The sequence below is a fragment of the Otolemur garnettii genome, unplaced genomic scaffold (genome assembly GCF_000181295.1).
Source record: "Otolemur garnettii isolate 467f Iridium unplaced genomic scaffold, OtoGar3 scaffold00132, whole genome shotgun sequence".
NCBI classification, from domain to species: Eukaryota; Metazoa; Chordata; class Mammalia; order Primates; family Galagidae; genus Otolemur; species Otolemur garnettii.
The window spans coordinates 4,229,008-4,251,407 of NW_003852527.1; the positions used below are offsets into that span (position 1 = coordinate 4,229,008).

A 22,400-nucleotide genomic window follows, 5' to 3' on the forward strand; every position below is an offset into this window, starting at 1 on the left:
ACCAGTATAGAAACAACTACTGTAGTCGGTAGTCTACAGTCAGTACCGCTATGACACCAGTATAGAAACAACTACAATAGTCAGTAGTCTATAGTCAGTACTGCTATGAAACCAGTATAGACATAATACTATAGTCAATAGTCTATAGTCAGTACTACTATGAAACCAGTATAGAAGCAACTACAATAGTTAGTAGTCTATAGTCAATACTACTATGAAACCAGTATAGAAACAACTACAATAGTCAGTAGTCTATAGTCAGTACCACTATGAAACCAGTATAGAAACAACTTCAAGCGCACAGGAAAGAAAAACACAAGTATAGTCTAGCCAGCGAGGTGGGGGTGGGGAGGGTGATTGGCAGGATCTCATCTGAAATTGACTAAACACCTATGGAATGCTAGGAACCATATTGGATCAGAAAGGGAAATAGAAATTAGGCTCTCCATTGATAAGTTTTCAAAGGCTCTCCTAGTTTAATTGCTCTTTTATCACTGAGTAAATGATAATTTTTTGGCTGAATGCTTGATGATATTGTGCTAGGATTTCTTAGGGGGTTGAAAAACCTTTTACTCAAAGAACTTTTGCTTATCTGAGAATGTAAGACATATGCAAAGGGTAAAATAATAACACAAAGCACTATATGCTAAATTGGTTGACAGTTCAATCAGTAAGTAAATTCAGAGCATCATGGTATAAAAAGGAAGCATGGATTTTACCCTGTGAAGAATATGAAGGCTTCATAACTTTTAAAGTGGGTATGATTTGATCAAATGACTTTTTATGAAAGTAGCAACAGTGCAAATTAAAGGTACAAAGAATTGTTAGCCAGAAATTAGTGAGGTTTTAAAGGAATTGAAGATTGATTGGCTATGGGATTTCTGAATGGATAGGAAATAAATACTGCGTTTAGAAGAGTGATGCTACCTCTACCCAGAAGAAAAAAAAAATCATTTTACCACAAGGACATTTGCACTAGAATGTTTATTGCAGCTCAGTTCACAATTGCCAAGATGTGGAAATAGCCCAAGTGCCCATCAACCCATGAATGGATTAACAAACTTTGGTACATGTATATCATGGAGTACTATCCAGCCATAAGAAAAGGTAAAGACTTTACATCTTTTGTGTTTAGATGGAGTTGAAACACATTCTTCTAAAGTAAAGTATAATAAGAATGGAAACAAAAGTATCAAACATAGTCAATACTAACCTGAAACCAGTATAAATGATTTCACATCTACAGGAGAGAAAAACAGAATATAGTTGCGCAAGGGGGATGGAGAGGAGGAGCGAACAGAGGAGGGGGGATAGTGATTGGCAGGTTTTCACCTAATGTGCGGGTGTTCAGCACACCCCCTGGGTCAAGGGCTCAACTGCAACTTGAACTTTACCTTAGAAATGAAAACAATGTAACCTAAACATTTGTTCCCTCATAGTAATCTGAAATTAAAAAAAAAAAAGTGATAATACATTCAGGAAGAAATAGGAGCATCATGGTTTAGGGTTGGGCAGGAATAGGTGAAGAGGTCAGTTTTACACTTACTTAGTTTGAAGTTGTGTTGGGAGTCCCATATAGTTGTACTCACAGCCATGAGCTAATGCAGAGAAAGGATACAAAACATAGTTAGCACAGGAAAAAGGTACAGGGAGTGGAGTGTGGAGAAACCAAGCACAACTTTCAAGAGTCTTTTCCCATTGAAATTAAGCAGGATGTGCTTCATTCCTCCAGCAGAAAATTGTGACAAGATGTGAAATGTTGTCTGCCAGAAAAGCTCATTAGCTACCCAGTGCTCGTGGTTTTTATTGGAGACTGATCATGTATTTCCTCTTTTCTTCACACTTAAAAAATTTAACACTTCAGGGGGAAAGAAAGTATTCAGCATAAACCATAATGTTTGAACAGATAGTTTGGGTACAGTGAACCATTTTTATCAAGGAATAGTAGGAAGCCTCCCAAAGCCTAAGACTCCAAATACTAGGGAAGGGCCAACCTTACACACAGTATTTTTTAAGGGAAGTGCTGTTGAGTCTCATCTCCACACAGAAATGGTAGAATGACACGAAAGAAATTATAGTCAAAGTACTGAAAAATACACTTTTTAGTCTAAGAAGATTAAAGCTAAACATAGACAAATGTAAGAGACATAGAGATGTCTAGGGCACTGGTGTTCAAGAATGTGGCTCGTGGACTTCTGGGGGTTACTGATACCTCCACCTCAAAAGTACCTTGACATTTATATAAACAGTGCAAAAGCTTTTGATGAGTCAACACTGGCCTGAGATTATACTAGTAGCCATGATAATTTATACTTCTATGAACTCAGAGACAAAAAAATCCAGTTTCACCTAAGAATATCCTTAATGAAGGAGTAAAATTATTAGTTTTATTAAATTTTCAGTACATGTCATTTCAGTATTCTATGAATAACAACCATGTAAAGTGCACGTAAAGCAGTTTTGCTGCATCCCGAGGCAACATGGTTGTCTGAATGAAAAGCAAGCTGAACTGACTGCTTTTATCTTGAAAGTACAACGGACAAAGTATGGTTATTCAGACTTGGTTATTTGGTAGACATTTTCTTTAAAATGTATGAAATGAGACTGTCACTTCAAAGAAAACAACTGATAATTGTTATTACAAATCTATAATTCAGGGGAGTGGTAGGGCACAGGGCGGAGCCCTCAGTCGCTCTGGGCTAGACCTGGCTGGCGTCTGCCTGTGGTGCCGTGGCTTGCTTCTTTCTTCTAACCCTTCTCATGCAAGCTGTGAGTGGGGCTGAGACAGAGGCCAGGCGTCCAGGCTCGTCCTCGATGCCTGCACCAACCAATATTGTATAATTAAATCCTATAACATGAACCCTGTCCTCTCTTGGAAATATCAGACCATGCCATAGACCCTTGTTTTTACTACATAGGAATGCAGTATGGATTGGTGCTGCATCAGGATTGTTGATCATTTTTGTCATTATTTTTAGCCACATTGATGATCCATCAAGTTTTCTGTGATCTAGAGTTAAAACTAGGGTTCTGGGTTGGACAAAAAGAATCTGACTATGCAGAATCAATAGAATTTATTTTGTGCCAACACGGAAAAATTGGACCACCTAAACTGTATATCAGAAAGAAGGAAAACCAAATCATTGTTGATGTAGTTCACCCTTTAATTATTGTAAATGGAGAAGAACGGGGAGCCATGTGTGATGGTGGAAATACCTGTTACACATTTATGTACAATGTGTATGTGACAGTGAATGCAAGGGAGATACTAGAAGAACATTCACATAGACAGGAGATGATTACAGGGAAACTCAGTGCCAGTTAAGTACCAGCATCCTCAGAGAATTCTCAATACTGTGTTTCAGTGGAAGGAGTCTCATACACGTGGGGTGTTAAAACAAACAGGTCAAAAGAAGCTTCTATTAACATTTTCAATAACAACATAAGAGATTCTCTTTAGATTCCAGGTTTTGCTGATTTTCTACCCTTTGTAGTACTTAGCCTGGTAGTTTTCTGTTATCATATTAAGAAGATTAATCAGTTTAGAAAAAAACGTATAGTGTTACCCAAGTCCTTGCTTTCTGCGGTAAGAAATGCTACTTAGACAAAACGTGAGTCGTATCGCTCATGACATTGTACCAGCCAGTTGTTAAAGAAAAGGCGACGATCTATGAAGAGCCATTGTCCCCGGCAGCGATGGCAGGCATGCACCCTGAGGACGACGCAGAAGCCGTACAGAGAGAAGGTCCCAGGGAAACAACATTGTGACTCCTGAAGAAAGTGTTTCAGACGTGCCCCCAGCAGCCTCCTGACTCCTGTAAAGGGAGAGAATTCTTTACCTTTAAGCAGTGACTGTGTGACCTGCATTGTCGCTTTAAACTCGTGTTACTCCGGAACTAATGGTCTGATACTGGCCATGTGGAGTCAGAGGGCTTATTATCTGACTTGAAATCCCTCTCCTCCCCCCAAATAAACTGAAATAAAGACAAAAGGAAAAGAGTCTGCAACATTCAGAAACATCCGCAGCTCTTGGTTATGATAAGCCACATGTGCTAGTGGAGCTGCTTGTAGGTGGGGGAAAGAGTCTTTGGTTATAGACTTAGAGCAGATTCAAAAAAATTTTCCTGGGACAACAGCTTCAAAGGATCTGATTTTCCTGGGCAATTTTTCTGCTTTGATTTTACAAAAAGATCATGATCTCTGAAATGGACCTTAGTTGATATTAACCAAATGGAGTGTCTCAGTTTAGGTAAATGTGAAAACTGTCACATTTGGTCTGAAAATTACAAAGACTTTTTAAAAAAACAAACCAGAAAACCTCCTGCAACTTATGAGCCTTTCCGCATGAACGGGTTAGCTATAACTAACTGTGACACTCAAGTGTCCCTGCTTCCCGTGAGAACAGGTGCTGCTCCTGGGTCCTTTCTAGCGCCTTCAAGAGACAGAACAGATTTTTGTTTTCTGTTCCTCAGTATGGTATTTGTTTTGATAAGTTTATATACATAGTATTTTTAAATTCCAAAAGTTTTTCAAAATTGAATTTAAAATCTACAGCATGTATATATTATTGAAACTACATTTAAGAGTTTTTTTAATATTTTTTAAGTTAAAAAAATATATATATATAAATAGAATTCAGACTTTCAAGAAAATCAGAATTTTAGAAACCTCGTATTTGCCCTTGTAAGCTTTATTTTTTGTTTATTTTTTTAGACAGAATCTCAGTTATCCTAGAGTAAAGCGACAGACATCACAGCTCACAGCAACTTCAAACTCTTGGATTCAAGCAGTTCTCTTGCCTCAGCCTCCCAAGTAGTTGGGACTATGGGCACCTGCCACAAAGCCTGACTATTTTTTGTAGAAACAGGGTCTCACTGTTGCTCAGGCTGGTCTGGAACTCCTAAGCTCAAGCAAGACACTCGCCTCAGCCTCCCAGAGTACTAGGATTACAGGTGTGAGCCACCATGCCTGACACCGTCATGAGCATTAGAGCTCCCTAATTCTTAAAGACTTTTCTAATGAGAATGGTAGTGGTGTTAACAATAGTGATTTTTTTCCAATATGGATAATGAAATGTGTCGATATTGAGAAGCTGAATAACTCAACCAACGTTTTCCAAATGACCAACAGAGAGTTTTTTTTTAAAGTATTCATATGTGTTAAAGATTCATTCAAAGTACAAGACAGACCAAATGGCTCCTAATGTAGCAGGCTCCAGAATATTCACTGACACGGTTTTGAATTCTATGACTCACTAGATTCTGTGATTTAGTTACAACTGTCCTTTATGAAATACTGCTTGTTAAATTTTAGTAAAGAGGAATTTCCATAATTATCCAAGAACATCTTTCAAAATACTTCTCTTCTAGCTACATATATTTGTAAGGCTGGATTTACTTCAACTGTAGCCTCTCATAAGAAGTTATATGCAGTCTCAGCGCCTGTGGCTCAAGTGGCTAAGGCACTAGCCACATACACCTAAGGTGGTGGGTTCGAATCCAGCCTGGGCCTGCCAAACAACAATGACGACTGCAACCAAAAAAAATAGCTGGGTGTTGTGTCGGGCGCCTGTGATCCCAACTACTTGGGAGGCTGAGGCAGAAGACTCGCTTGAGCCCAGGAGTTGGAGGTTGCTGTGAGCTGTGATGCCACAGCACTCTACCCACGGGGATAGCTTGAGGTTCTGTCTCAAAAAAAAAAAAGTTATATGCAGAAGACAATATGAGAAATTAGCTATCTTTTATTAATATAGGGATTAAAGAGATTTATAAAAATGTTAAACACTTTGCTCACTAAGTCTTGTTTTGGAAAATAATCTTTCATTCAAATATGTTATTTATATTAATATGTAATATTCATTTTTCAATGAATTATAAATCTATAATTTTCTAATGTAAATATCAACAGATAAAAGTCAAATAATGAAAAACTCTTCAAGAGCCTTTATCTTTAAATGTGTAAAAGGGAACTAAGACCAAAGAATCTGAGAACTAATTGAGGCCAAAAATGTAGAGAACAGGGCAGAGAGCTAAATAGAGAAGAAACGGATGGATCGGGTAAATCTCCTCCGCAGTCTGCCCGTGACTTGTTAACTCAGCTTCATTGAGTTCCTTAGCCTTTTTTTTTCATTTCTCATTTTATTATCAACTTGGTCAACTTTTAATGTCACCATGGATAATTTCTCTTTAGCCCTCCTTTGAAAACTTCTGCAGCAGTCTCTCAGTCACAGAATCGGTCCTCCCTTCTGCCCTCCCATGACTAACCCTGAGGCGTGGACTCCCGTAGAGCATCTGAAGCTTCCCCGACCACAGCCTGTCCCTCCGGCTCATCAGTTACTGCATTTTGACCTTTCATTCTCTTTTATTTAAGGGAATAAAGACCTTTATTCCTCTTAAGACTTCCCTTGCTTGTTTTCCTCAGTTAAAGCCCTTTGGGCCTCACTGGAGCTACTCTGAGCAACACCTTTACAATGTGTTTCAGTCACTGCAAACCTCACCCTTGGCTCAGCGGAACCACCCGCTTCCTGTCCTTTGTCTTCTTTAGAAGAAAAATCACATACCCTGTATATTGATGTCATTCATGGCCCACTCTAAGTCTTGGAGATCCATTTTAAGTTCTCAAAACTGGTTTGAAAACTTGGCTACTTTCCTCAGACTTTCTAACCCGTCTCTAGCTGTTTGGCTCTTGATTCTTCTGTGGCTTTTCGCCATTGACTTCTCCTTACCCTTCTGCAGTTTATTCTCCCGTTTGTTTCTCCTCCTTGTCCACCTCACTGTTCTTCTCTTCCTGCCCCACCTCACAGTTCTGTCCACCACCTCTTCGTTTTGCCATCCCTGCCCTCTTTGCCCCATTCTTTAATTTTTTTCCTGAGCATCAGATGGGTCATAAAATTCTGGGGAGATAAATGAGTCCATGTCATAAACTGAATGTTATAGAGGCTTTACTTGTGAGAATTTCCTATAACTTGTAGGTCTTCCTTGTAGGAGTTTGGGTATTTTGAATTCTTTGTCATTTAATGAGGAAATACTTGAGTCAGCGTGTTTGGAGGCCTTTATGTGATTTGGTTACTAGCCACTTGTACATCAGTTTTTTGTTTCTTTTCACTAATACTTTCCTGACTCAGACCTTGTGTGAATAATTACTGGCAAGTTGAATTTTTTTATTCCTTTAAATGTCACTTTAATTATTAAAGATAAGATGATGCTTTTCACTTAGATTTTAATTGCTATGGATCTTTCTTGGAAATTTTAGAAAGAATGAAGGCTTAAATACACACATATAAGAGAGGGTGAGAGGAAGAGTGAAAATTATCTTTTTTAACATCTGTATTGTATAAAACATGGAAAGTTTAAAATGTTTCCCTTTATTTATAGGCTGTTGGTGTAACTTACGGTAACCTCCAGACACTTTCTGATAAATCTGCCATGGTCACAAAATCCTTAGAATACCTTGGTGAAATATTAAAATATATAAAACCTTACTTGGGAAAAAAAACTTCCAGTGCAGGGCTGCAGCTGACTTATGGAATGATGGGTATGTATTCCTGACATTATTTTGCTAGTTAACTTTTCCTTAGGTTGAGCCTATAGAGTCTTGATTGATAGGGATATACTGGCCAAATCACACAAATAATCTGAAATACAGTGATCTAGCTTAAAACAGTTCATGTTGGCCTTCCTGTACCTCTCTTTAGTACTTTGTTGTGATTGTGTTACTATTAAGATGATGATTAATACAGAAAATAAGCCAATACCAATTGTTCTCAGTAGTCTATTGTGAGTCATATTGTGAATACTCAAACAAATAAGATGTACCTTTTTTAAAATGCTTGTCTGTACTTTGTTAATATTTTAAAAGATCAGAAAACTATCACTATTTTTATGGCATGCTCTGCATGAGGTTGGTTAGGAAAGTATTTAATACAGTACTGAAGATATTTATGCTTCACGTCTTTTTTCTCAAAATATTCTGTTTTTCGCTGGGCACAGTGGCTCATGTCTGTAATCCTAGCACTCTGAGAGGCAGAGGCATGTGTATTGCCTGAGCTCTCACGGGTTTAAGACCCCCATCTCTAAAAATAGCCAGGCGTTGTGGCAGTCACCTGTAGTCCCATTTGACATAGTAAAATGTAGATTAGTAAATTTTTAACATTTAGGTATATAATTTATTAGTCTTTAAAAAAAATTTCTGATGTTTCAAGATTTAGGTTTTTGCCAGCCTAAATGTATGATTTCAGGCTATGTCTATTTTTTTTTTTTTTTGCAGTTTTTTGACCAGGGCTGGGTTTGAACCTGCCACCTTCGGCATATGGGACTGGCGCCCTACTCTTTTGAGCCACAGGCGCTGCCCAGGCTATGTCTATTTTACAAAATATATGATAGTCTTACCAGGAACTACAAAATCATATTTGGATTAGTGATGTATAGACCTGCAGCAGAATTCTATTTATGAAGAATTGAGGGCATTCTTTCTTGTACTGCCCTAATTTTGACTTAGTTGTGGATAGATCTGTATTTTTTCCTTTTGTCTATGTCTTAAAGATTGAGAGTAGAATGGAAGTGTTGCCCATTTATTTGTTAGAAATTAGGACAAGTAACTTACTATGTTCTTAGTGTTAAAGGTTTAAAACAAAATAGAGAAAGAAGTATAAGAGAATTTGAGCCTGCTTTGAAGTGCATTGGGGTTAAGTTGTCATAATCACTAGCGGGTTATTTCACCCCTGAAACTTTTTGCTTTACTTACTAGTCCTAACTGGAAAACGCCCTGCTATTCACTTACCAGGCTGCAGGCCTGCTAGCAGAAGGCACAAAACTGGATAAAATCACACTTCCTATTAAGGAAGCATCTGGGATCTTAATTGTAGCTCAGTAATTTCTAGCTACAATTCTAGAAAAGGCAGGGTTTTTATTCTGATCTTAATATTCTCAACTTCATGCCTTCGTGTTGTCGTTTTTTTCTTATTCTTCATAACTCATAATTTTCTGTTCTCAAGCCTTTTCTTTTGGTCATCCCCTGTCTCTTTGGTTTTTCTTCTCTTTTGTCTTTGCAATTCAAATTCTACCCATTACTCTTAGATGACCAGTCCAAGTTTCCCCTTTCTCACACTCTCAGGTAGATCTGATCTCTTTGTACTTCATCTGTCGTGATTGATATTTTTAATGCCTTACCCTTGTTGTATTTAACATGCCCTATTAAATTTCAGCTTATTAAGGCTAGTGGCCATATCTTTTGAATTTTTTATTCTCATTCTTATGTTGTACCTTGAATAAAAAGGAAAATTTGTGGAGTATGAATCAGGCCATGAATTGGGAACTGAGGGCCCATCAGCTAAAGAGGTTTTTCAGGGTGGGAGATAGTATACACTACATAAATATTTCTGGAATTTAGTAATTTTATAAACTTATCAATAATATATAATTTTTTTTAATGTTCTTAAATGAGCAAAATTACTTTTGCACTATAAGGATTTTTAAATGTATATAGTGGTGATTGAAATTATTCATGCATAAGGTAGAAAATCAGTAAATACCCAAGAAATTTTATAGTCATTATCTTTGGATGGTAAGGATTATCACATGAATATGTTTCTGTATTTTCGGTTTCATCCATAAATAAATAAATGTTTATAGCTGGGGGGAATCAGATGTTTTACAAAGCTACTATATGTATTAAACCTTTCTCAATGTGTAGCCTATGAAATTTTTTTCTCTTCCTATTTCCTTTCTGTGTTTCTAATACCCCTCTACACACACACCTCTACACAAATACCCTTTGCTGCAACTTAAAAGAGAAGGGGTCTGGTAGAGCGGTAAAACAAATATATTACTTCTGCCTTGGATGAACTCAGAAAGCTTAAAGTCTTCAGCAAAGGATTTAACCATTGCAGGAGATGAATACGGTATTCCCCTCCCCTCCTTTTTTTTTGAGACAGAGCCTCAAGCTGTCACCCTTTGTAGAGTGCCATGGCATCACAGCTCACAGCAACTTCCAACTCCTGGGCTTAAGCGATTCTCTTGCCTCAGCCTCCCAAGTAAGCTGAGACTACAGGTGCCTACCATGATGCCTGGTCATCTTTTGGTTGTAGTTGTCGTTGTTTGGCAGGCCTGGGCTAGAACCCTCCAGCTTTGGTGTATGTGGCTCGTGCCTTAGCTGCTTGAGCTACAGGCACTGAGCTGGTAGTCCCCTTTTATCTATGGGTGATATATTTCATATGTACTGAACCCTATGTATGTACTGTTTTTCTCCTATCCATACATACCTATTCTAAAGTTTAATTTATAAATTAGGCACAATAAGAAACTAGCAACAGACAACTAGTAATAAAATAGAACAGTTAAAACAGTCCACTGTAATAGAAGTTATATGTGTGTATCTCTCCCGAGAGTAATGTACTCTACTATCCCGAGGGTAACTAAAAACCATGGGAAGGCTCGGCACCCGTAGCACAGTGGTTATAGTGCCAGCCACACATACCAAGTCTGGTGGGTTTGAGCCTGGCCTGGGCCTGCTAAACAACAATGACAACTGCAACAAAAAAATAGCTGGCATTGTGGTGGGCGCCTGTAGTCCCAGCTACTTGGGAAACTGAGGCAAGAGAATCGCCTAAGCCCAAGAGTTTGAGGCTGATGTGAGCTGTGATGCCATGGCACTCAATCAAGGACGACATAGTGAAATTCTGTCTCTAAAATAAATAAATAAATAAATAAAAACCATGGGAAGCAAAACATACCTGTGAGACTCCTAAGAGTGATATGAATCATTTCAGATGGCAGTGGTGAAGGCAGTTCCTCTTACAGGTATATTAATGTTAATTAGAATGTGAGTTTTTCTTACATTACTGTCATACTGAAATTTTCCACCTGCTGAAAAAATGAGAAATAAGCCAGCATTATTTAAAATATTGCTAAGGGAACATTATGTTTCTTTGTGATTGATTATTATACTTCCTTTTATAACAGAAGATTAATGTTGCTGTTCGTTGTTCTTAGAAATGATAATTGGTTGAGGGTTTTTTTTTTTTAACATCAGTATACTCTTCCATAAACATATTTGTATTTTCCTTCAGAGCTTGAATTTTTAACTTTTTGTTTGATCGAAATGACTTTGAATTTTATCTTTTTATTTGCTGTCTAAGATGGAATAAAACATAACAGTTTATGCAGTATATGTACTACTGTTCTGTTTGGACAAGTGCTTAATTCTTTTTAAATTCACTTTCAATAAAGGAGCCCTCAATCGCATTAATACATTCTAATGGGAATTACATATCTGCCCTTAATTACTTCCTTAAACAAAGGGTACTCGTTTATTAAGCTTAGTATCATCAAATGTGGCAATTAACAGAGTTCTAGCATCAAGACTTCTAGCAGTAAAGAAGTCTGTTTCTCTTCCTTCTGAATCAAAAATTTCTTTGTTTATATTAACTAACACAAAAAGTGAAGTTCAAGGAGGTAGAGGGATTGTTTACCTCAAGGTATTGCAGGTAATCCTATTTTTTAATTTTAACAATTAGTTACCTCTTGTTGCAAACTGGATTAAGGTAGCCTGTAAAATTATAAGTAAGATGAATCAAACCAAATGCAGAGTAGTATGATGAGACCCACAGAAAACTGGTATATGCACAAAAGCATAAAGTATAATCATACAATATTTTTGGAGGTAGATTATAAATTTGCCTCTGTGCTTCCTAGCACCCAACGCAAAAAAGGGGAATCTGTGTCTGTACAGTCACATAATATATCAATATCATGCGCTGTGTGAGTGTATACGGGTTCAGTATCCTTTATCTGAAGTGCTTGTGGCCAGAGTGTTTGGGATTTCAGGTTTTGGTTGATTATGGAATATTTGCATTATATTTCAGTGGTGGAGCCTGCCCCTACCCCACCTCCCCACCCCCCCACCCTGGTCCAAAGACCTGAAGTGTGAAATGTTCTAGTGAGCATTTCCTGTGACCATCGTGTGTGTGCTCAAACACACGATGTTTTGGAGCTGAGAACATTTCAGATTAGAGATTATCAACCTGTATATATGTTAAGGGCCGATTGTTCAGAAAATGTATGTTTTTCTTGGCCCAGAACTATGAGAGAAATTTATGTCAAGTCATGTTTTTTGATTTCTAGTATGTGTTTTTTCCTACTACATGCTTTAATTTGGTTCTATTTGCTTTGAATGCAATTTTCTTTCATGGAATGACAAAATGTTCTGATTATAAGATAACCATACTGCTCTTCTTTTCTGTTAGGAATTCTTGTTAAATCATGGGCACAAATCTTTGCCACCTCTAAAGCCCAAAAATTACTATTCCGGATCATAGATTGTTTATTGCTACCACATACAGTGTTACAGCAAGAGAAGGAACTGCCTGCACCTATGTTGACTGCGATTCAGAAGAGTCTCCCTTTGTATCTCCAGGTATAGTATATATGATTATTTAAAAGTTAAAAAAAATGAATTGAAATTTTTTAAAACATAGTTTACTAAATGCAGATTTCTCATCCATTATAATGTCAGGTGTATGTGTGGCACATCCATTAAACAAATTTTAATCTGCTTTTGTGTTTGGCTGGTACAAGATAAGTGCTTCTTAATTTGAGGTCCAGCAAGGGGAGCTAAGGAGAAAGGAAAAATGGATTTTGATTAAGTAATAAGCAATCCCTTTTATAGATGGATTTTTCAAATAACATTTTAAGATTCTCAAGAAGTTTTCAGTTATTTCTCTAACTTGTATTCATAATAACATTTCAAACAAACTTGAGTAATCATCAAGCTGAATAGGAAAGAGGAAGAGCGCCACAGCACAGCACGGCCTGCCCTGCGGTGCCCCGAGGCGGATGCACGCGGGGAGTGTGGCAGCAGAGTCTGGAGTGTTTGTTCCATGTGACTCTTTTAAACCAGACAGTCCATTCAGTTAAGAATTCTTAAAACTGCATAAATAGTAGATTGAAAAATCTGCTGTGTTACACGTTATTCATTTGGCAGAACTGGAGCTATGTCTTTATTTTCTTTAAAGTGCCAGGCTCCACTTAGAATTTTCTTTCCTTTTCTCTTGTTTTTTTTTTTTTTTGAGACAGAGGCACACTTTATCGCCCACAGGGCCATGGCGTCACACAGCTCACAGCAACCTCCAACTCCTGGGCTTAGGCAATCCCCTTGCCTCAGCCTCCCGAATAGCTGGGACCTCAGGCGCCTGCCACAATGCCCAGTTACTGTTGTGTTGCAATTTGGCGGGGGCGGGTTTGAACCTGCCACCCTTGGATATGGGATCAGTGCCCACTGAGCCACAGACGCCGCCCCCCTCTTAGAATTTTTAAGAAGTATCTTTTACTTCATCTTCTCTTCTAATTTATTAATATGATTTACCTAAACCATTAAAAAAAAACAGTTGAAGGAGATTTGTGGGGTGTTTTTCTCGTTTATTTGCTAGTATTTTAGTAATCCTGTGTTCTTTGGGGGGGGGGGCATTCCTTGTTTTTTAAATTTCAGAATATTGGGTTACTACAAAAGTTTTGAGACAGACGATGTTATGGTCCACTGTTTCATTTTCAGGAAACAGTTGGCTGCGTCCTTTCTACTTGCTTGGTTTATCGGTGTTGCTGGAAGGGCTTCATTTGTTTCCATCCACACGGATTTTACATTTCTTGATTTTTGTGTATTTTGTGTGTCTCAAGATGTTTATAATGGCCCATGTATTATAGGAATGCACACAGTTTGGTTCCATAATTTGTTTTTGTACATTTTAAGTCTAAGTTATAAGTGTGCGCTTCCCCCAGAATGTCTGTATTATACCCAGTAAGTGTGAATTAACCCACCCCTCCACCTCCCCACCTGCCTGGTTCCCACTGAGTTTTACTTCCGTATACGCACAGCAGTGTTAATCAGCTAGTTTTGGTTTAGTGTTGAGTACAGTTTAGTGTTGAGTACATGTGGTGGATTTTTTTTTTTTTTTCATTCTCGCCATACTTCCGTTAGAATAATAGTCTCCCCTTCCGTGAAGGTTACTAGATCACCTTTTTTTATGGTTGTGTACACATACACCACATCTTATTTAGAGGCGCTACTTGGATTGTTTCCACATCTCTGCTGTTTTGAGTTGTGCTGCATTAAACATTCAAGAGCACATGTCCTTTCGGTAGAGTGACTCTTTTTCCTTTGGGTAAATACCCAGTAGTGGGATTGCTGGATCAAATGGTAGGTTTGCTGTTAGTTCTGTGCAGTGTTTCCGTGCTGTTTTCCATAGAGGTTTTACTCGTTTGTAGTCCCACGAACAGTGACTAAGTGTTTTATTCTCCCTGCATCCACGCCAGCACTTGTTGTTTTGGGACTTTATGAGTAAGAGCCACTCTCACAGGAGTCAGGTGACGCCTCACTCTGGTTTTGATGCGCATTTCCCTGATGACTAGAGATGTTGAGCATTTTTTCATGTGTTTATTGGCCATCAGACTATCTTCATTTGAAAATTTGTGTCTCTTCCTATCATCTGCTCACTTTTTAATGGGATTTTTTGGGTTTTTTTCTTGCTGATTTGCTTGAGTTCCTTGTAGTTTCTGGTCATCAGCCCTTCATTGGATGTATAGCGCATTCCTACTTTGTAGTTAGTTTGTTGACTCTATTGATTGTGTCCTTGGCTGTGCAGAAACTTTTTAATTTGATCAGGTCCCATTTGTTTACTTTTATTGTTGCTTCAATTACTTTACAGTCTTCTTCATAAATTCCTTCCCTAGGTTGATATCTAGAGTTTTTCCAGCATTTTCTTCTATGCCATTTTTCATTACAAATAAACTTTCAAAATTTCGTATTGGGCAAGTATCCATTTGTGGCTAAAATGGGGATTTAACAGACATTTTAATTATTTCTCTGGGAAAACACATTGTGAATCACAAAGTACCAAATTATAAATTAACTTTTAGAACATAGTTTATTGCTGTGTTGGTGGTTATCTGTATTGAATAATATGTAGTATTAGCAGAAAAACATTTATTGTTCTCAGGGTATGAGTTTAAGTGTTAAATACGGTAATCCATATGAAAATATTTGAACTGCTATACAAATGAAAGGGGTTAAATCAAGAGACAGGAACAAGATGAGTCTACATGACCTTGATTAAGCTCTTTTCTAAAACTTAGTTCTAAAATGGAGATAGAATATTACTAATTCAATGGTTTTTATGAGAAGTTTAAATAATATAATGAATATAAAGCACATAGGACAGTCCTGATGTAGAAAAATCTCCAAATAACTTATCATTCTGAATCTTAATCTTCTGTATTCTCACCCTTTATTATTTTTAAAAATTGTATCACATTTCATAGCATGGAAGATTTTTAGCACAAATTTTACAGTCTTAGACAAAAGTGAGCAGTAGCTAAAAAAGAGTAGCCTAAAAATGTATTTTGTAACTGTGTAATTACATACCAGTGTAGTTGGTGGTCAAGTCTGGTAGTCAGGTCTTAGGATGAGATGAAGAAAGAATCTCCTTAGTCTTCCTCCTCTGTGCATCCCTTGAGGATATTCATCTTGGTTACATTCCCCATGATTTGTTTACCTAGGGTCAACTCCTCTGAGTTTCATATGTATATTATATATTGATGATGTGAGATGTCCTTTTGATTGTGATAAGTTAAAAGTCTGACATGACTATTAAATGGTGAATACTACATCAGTAAGCTTCTGGATGTTGTTTATTATTTGGAACTTTACCTCTTAGTATTTCTTATTTTCTTTCCCCCATAGGGCATGTGTATCGTGTGTTGTCAGTCTCAAAATCCCAATGCCTATTTGAATCAATTGTTAGGAAATGTTATTGAGCAGTATATTGGGCGGTTTCTTCCAGCTTCACCATATGCTTCAGATCTTGGACAACATCCTGTTTTGTTGGCATTGAGAAACTCAGCCACCACTCCACCGATACTGTCTCTAAAGAAATGCATTGTGCAAGTCATAAGGTATATCTGAATATTAAATATACGTGGTATATACGAATGATTAATTTCTTTTAAAAGTGACAAAAGTGGCTTCTGAGAAATGTTGACAACCCTTAGAATACTGGTAGTTTAGAAACTCTTTTTCCTGAGAAGCATTACCTAAGAATTTATTAAAAGGACATTTGTGCCTGTAGTCCCAGCTACTCAGCAGGCTGAGGTAAGAGGATCACTTAAGCCCAAGAGTTGGAGGTTGCTGTGAGCTGTGATGCCATAGCACTTTACCGAGGGCAACAAAGTGAGACTCTGTCTCAAAAAAAAGGACATTTGCTCGAGGTAGCCTTAGCCCGTGCTCTTTTAGTTGCTTCTGTTTCCTCTGTCTAGTTGTTATTTTCCCTATACATGTCCTAAAGATGTATTTCTGCTTTTTAGTTTTTCATCAGATAAATAATAATTATATTCTGTGATGTAAAAATATAGTATATATTTTATAGAAGACAATAATTAAGTGAAAAGATGAATGCTAATGTGAAAAATAAAGCAATCTGAAGTCCCATTTTAAGTCTACTTAAAGAGTAGACTTAATCTAAGTCTACTCTTGGTCTTAACAACTCAGTTTTACTAAGTAAATGAAACTTCTTAGGCGTTCTACTAAACTTCATATACTATAACTAACGTTGGAAAGTTCTATATACAAATTATCTTTTGTCTTATAATATTTAGCTTCCTATGAAATTAGTTTTTAAACTTTAAGATGCTATGGCAATATATTCCTTTTTTTTTTATCCTTTCCCAAGATTTTCTTTTTCTTTATTAAATCATAGCTGTGTACATTAGTGCAGTCATGGGGTACAGTGTGCTGGTTTTATATACAATTTGAAATATTTTCACCAAACTGGTCAACATAGCCATCATGGCATTTTCTTAGTTATTGTGTTAAGACATTTATATTCTACATTTAGAAAGATTCACATGTACCCTTGTAAGAGGGACCATAGGTGTCGTCCCACCAATCACCCTCCCTCCACCCATCCTTCCCCTTCCCCTCCCCGCCCTCTCCCTCTTCCCCATATTCTTGGGCTGTAATTGGGTTATAGCTTTCATATGAAAGCTATAAATTAGTTCATAGAGGGCTGAGTACATTGGATACTTTTTCAGTCTACTTTCTTGAGATACTTTGGTAAGAAGAATATGTTCCAGCTCTATCCATGTAGAGTATGAGTTTTCTATGTTTTTTAATGATCTAATCATTTTAATGACCCAGTACTATCTGTCCCTTTTCATTACAGAATTTCATGTCTAAAGTCTGTCTCCCTTTTGACCTTCTTTTTGTGTCCTAGTGACCTGGTCCTTGGGTTTGGAACCTCTTTGAGCCTTCTCTTTACTCTTTATTCTTTAGCAAGTGGTTGTTTCCTTTCTTTTTCACATTTTTCTCCCCATATCACATTATATAGAGACTATCGTGAGACTCTCCTAACCACTTTCACCATCTCTAGTCTTTTCTTCCAGTCCAGCCCAAGCAATGCCCCCAGATTACATTTCTTAAAATACTGTTCCATTATGCTACTTCCTGCCCCTGAACTTTTATTGTCTCCTTTTTGCCTGTGGGATAAATTCCATGCTACTTAGCCCGTTACCAGCTGTCGATCAACTTCTCCAAATGTGCAGAATATACCAAGGGTTACCTTACACAGGGCACAGGGGATGGGAAATTGTAGGTAAATGTACCTTTATTTACAAATATTCATTACATAATTTTACAAAGAGCTGGGCAACACGTACAGAATATTTTGTAAATATTTTCTAAAATTTTGTAATGAATATTTTGAAAATATTTGCAAAATAATATGTTGTATAATAAAGGTACATTTAGGTACAATTCCTTCCCCCTGATGTATAGCAACTTTTGGGACCCCTGTATGGTGTCTTACGCAAACTCTGATGAGATTGGCTTAGTTATTGCCCCTCCGAAATACTTTATGCTTCCCTACATCACAGCTATATTCATATATTTTCTCCATTAAAATATCATTCTTTTGGGCTAAATCCCACTTATCCTTTAAAAAACCTATATCTGGGCTTGGGGCCCATGGCACAGTGGTTACGGTGCCAGCCACATATACCGAGGGTAGCAGGTTCAAACCCGGGCCAGCTAAACAACAACAACTGATCAAAAAAAAACCCAACTATATCTGATTTATGTCAGTGTACCATGAATGTTCTTTTTCTGTTTTCCTTTTTTGAACTTGTATACCCCATATGGCTCAATTTGTATAATCATGATAGTTTTACATTACTTGTATCTGAATTTCCAAAAAGGTAGTAATAACCTACCACTGTGTTTGAGACACTGATTAAGTAATTTAGTACAAACTGAGTAAGTGGTGAAGTGAAATTAAAATCCATAAAACTATTTAAAGCCCAGTGTTGGGATCCTGGCTGGCTGCATTAGTTGACTTTCCTAGTTCCCATTTAGTATATAGTGTAAGGTTTTTTTCTCATGGTTACCAGTTAAAGGCCAAAAAAGTAATAATTTGGGGGTTTTATTTTTAATACTCAGGAAAGATAAAGAGATGTTCCTATGAATTCCTGCAGGCCGTGCTTCTCTAACCTCATCGGAGTTAGGGAACCTTCCTCTGGATTCCTGAGAATTCTGCGCTTTCTTTTGTCAAAGTGACTGTCACACTATATAATAATTGTCTTTTTCTTTTCTTGTCTAATTTTTTCAACTGTTGCAAGCCCCTGGCTTTAAGAGATCATGTTTTACTCATCTGTATATTCTTATTCCCAGATTTGTACCTGGAATACCATAGGTGCCCAATAAATGTTTGTTCTAGGCATTAGGAATTCAGCAGTGAAGAAAACAGCTAAAACTCCTCAAGGAATGAGTAAATCTTGTAATATGTTGCGTTTGTTGGAAGTCCCTGTGAGAAATATTGATTACTGAGACTTTTCTTTGTTTGTTTGTTTGTTTGTTTGTTTGTTTTTGAGGGGAGGAGACAATCTCATTTTTGTCACCCTGGGTCGAGTAGAGTGCTGTGGCCTTATAGCTCACAACAACCTCACACCTGCCACAACCCCTGGCTAGTTTTTTCTGTTTTTAATAGAGATGGGGTCTCGCTCTTGCTTAGGCTGTTCTCAAACTCTTGAACTTAATGTAAGCAACCCACCCACCTTGTTGAGCTAGTATTACAAGTACGAGCCACCGTACCTGGCAGAATGCTAAAACATAGCTCCTGCCCTTAAATAGTTTACAATCCTCTGCCTCATTATGATAAATCATTATTACTTGCAAATATATACAGTCATCTAGTTTAGACTTAGTTATATTTGACCAATTTTCATATTGCCTAAATGTGTTTAGAAATTGAACAATTCTCTTTTTTATGTATTCACTTAACAAATGTATACCAGAACAGGTCACCAGGTTGTGACCCAGAACCTATCTAAGAGGTGGGGACGTGCAACGACAAGTCAGACAAATTATTATCCTTATGATCTGTTAAGTTCTAATGCTAAAATCTGTGCTCAGTATTCTTGCCTTAGGAGCTGATATTAAATCCTAGATAAGGTCTCTTGATTCCTTTACTTACGAGATGAAGGAAAGAGGTAAAGCTGGAATGGGAAACTAATTCCTAGGACAGTCCTCTTATTTATTTGGAAAAACATGACCCCTCCCAAATCTCTAAGGAAATAAATATGAGGAGAGATTTCTTTTTTTTTTTTTTTTTTATTTTGAGACAGAGCCTACAGCTTTTGCCCTGGGTAGAGTGTTGTGGCATCACAGCTCACAGCAACCCCTAACTCCTGGGCTCAAGCGATTCTCCTGCCTCTGCCTCCCAGGTAGCTGGGACTACAGACGCCTGCCACAACACTGGGCTATTTTTTGGTTGCAGCCTTCATTGCTGTTTGGCCGGCCCGGGCTGGATTCAAACCCACCAACTTAGGTGTATGTGGCTGGCGCCTTAGCCGCTTGAGCCATGGGTGCCCAGCCAGGAGAGATTTCTTTATGCAAATTTGACATTAGAGAAAATGTTGTGGCATTGAGGAGCCAGTAGAGATCAGACTTATATTAAGGTAAAAAAAAAAAAAAAAATTAACAATTAGGCTTCCATTTGAATTTTGATTAAGTTCATTTTAAAACCAGATGCTTTAAATTTAATTTGTGTCTCTGTTGTGCTATGGTCCTCGGAGCACACAAGAAACATGTATAAGGCCAGTGCGGTGGCTCATGCCTATAATCCCAGCAATCCAGGAGGCCGAGGAGGGTGGATTGATTGCCTGAGCTTCTGGGTTGGAGACCAGCCTGAGCCAGAGCGAGACCCTGTCTCTAAAAATAGCTGGGCCTTGTGAAGGAGGGCACCTATAGTCCCAGCTACTCAGGAGGCTGAAGCAAGAGAATCACTTGAGCCCAAGAGTTTGAGGTTGCTAGGAGCTATGACTGCACGGTGCTCTAACCAAGGTGACAAAGTGAGACTCTGCCTCAAAAAAAAAAAAAAAGGTACTGTCATTGCTTCATAAAATCTTATATTTGAAGATAGCATGGTAAAATATATATACTTTTTAAACTTTGTACTTTATTAACTTGAGGGATAAATTTTATCAGTTTTTTAAAATGTGTAACTTTCCAACAAGAAACAAATTTTGCTTCTTTATAGGAAATCATACTTTGAGTATAAAGGGTCCTCCCCTCCTCCTCGCTTGGCATCCATTCTGGCCTTCATTCTCCAGCTCTTCCAGGGAACTGCTACAGACACTTCTGAAGTTGAACTCCTCCTCCCTGGCATTTTTAAATGTTTGGTGTTGGTCAGTGAACCCCAAGGTTAGTTTGTTTATAAGCTTATCTGTATTCACTTTCTGCTTACAAGTTAAGAAACTAGTCTTTCTAGCAATTAAATTGCGAAAGGTATCTGTTTATTTTATATCACGGCTAAAGAATGAACCCCAGCCAATGCCAGGGGGTAGGTATGATAAAATGGTTAAAAACTGACATTTTTCGTTCTATTTTAGTTTATTTTCCCCCCTTGAGAGAAATAGCATACTTTCTTCTATTCAGGTTTTTGCTAGACTATTTCAGCTGATTTGGGGGGCAAACCTGTAAGAATCCTTTAATTCTACTCTTTTTGTTTTCAGTCTCATCAGCCTTACTTTCAGTGATTGCTTTAAAATATCATTGATTTAATCCCCACTGTAACATGTTTTAATAAGCTTCTTGGAAATATGCAGAATAATAACCGTAGTTCTATCCTGAAGGAGTTTTTTATGTATATAGGGTGGGGTGTATGTGTGATTTTAATGGGACTGTTCCACGTGGGGCTTTGTAAGTTTCCATGAGTGTATTTTTACTGCTGAGCTAAGTGAGTACAGTGCACACCCTGAGGAACTGGAGGGCAGTGTGCAGAGTAGTACCAGGAAACTCAAATAACTCTTTGAAATGGTCTGTTTTACCTCAAAAAATTATGCTTCTTTTTATTAATCTATATTTCAATATTTAAAATGTTGCTCTCTGCTTTTTGGTTTGGCAAAAAAATGTTGTGATATGTTTCTATAGAATGCCCCCATTTGATAGTAACATCCTCTTACCTGGAGAATATACAAAGGTAGACCCCAAACTCCTCTTGAGGAATTTTGCCCTCATTGAAAACTTATGTATACTTTGACTTTCAGTGAAAGCCTATGGTACCTATAATACAAAATTTGTGAGACAAAGCAGACAGTATAAAGTGTTAGCCTATTGTTTTGATGATAGTAATGTTTTATCATGAAGAAGAACAGGGTTTAGAAGATAAATTTTGCTGTTCCCATCTAGCTAGTGAATACATCACATGTTCAACATATATGAAATATAGAATCCTTCCTGTCTACATTATTGTCTTTGTAAGCTGAAAGAACAGTGTTAACCCCTTGACTGTGGAACACTCAGAAACAAAATGTACCAGTTACGGCGTGCAGTGATCTCAGAACCATCACCAGACACAGCACACTACTGGATGTTCATTTGTTTCTTACTAATTGAAATAATTCATCCAAGTTGGTTTCAGTTTCTTCTCTTTTCTTTTTTTTTTTTTGACAAAGAGTCTCATTATGTCACCCTTGGTAGAGTGCTGTGGCATCACAGCTCACAACAATCTCAAACTCTTTCTTGCCTCAGCCTCCCAGGTAGCTGTGACTACAGGCACCCACCACAACACTCGGCTATTTTTTTTGTTATTGTCGTCATTGTTGTTCAGCAGGCCCTGGCTAGGTTTGAACCTACCAGCCACAGTGCATGTGGCCAGCCAGCCCTAACCACTGAGCTAAGGGTGCCGTGCCTTGGTTTCAGTTTTAATGTTTTATATTTGTATTTATAAAAATGTAATATGCAAACAAAAAATTAATATGAAATGATAAGGCTTTGCCATGTTAATAAAAGTGTAATAATCCTTTTGTGTGGTATAACTCAAAACAGGGTTCAATGCATAATCCAACATTACATTGTATGCA

At 37.6% G+C, this 22,400-nt stretch overlaps 1 protein-coding gene across 1 annotated transcript in view; it reads left to right on the forward strand.

Moving 5' to 3' along the window:
- MMS22L (MMS22 like, DNA repair protein) overlaps positions 1-22,400 on the forward strand; it is a 134,353-nt gene that overhangs the window by 98,623 nt on the left and 13,330 nt on the right. The window contains exons 19-22 of the mRNA XM_003798217.2: positions 7,374-7,533; positions 12,242-12,411; positions 15,730-15,941; positions 20,576-20,739. Of these exons, the coding sequence (XP_003798265.1) occupies positions 7,374-7,533; positions 12,242-12,411; positions 15,730-15,941; positions 20,576-20,739 (706 nt within the window). The remainder of the gene's footprint in view (positions 1-7,373; positions 7,534-12,241; positions 12,412-15,729; positions 15,942-20,575; positions 20,740-22,400) is intronic.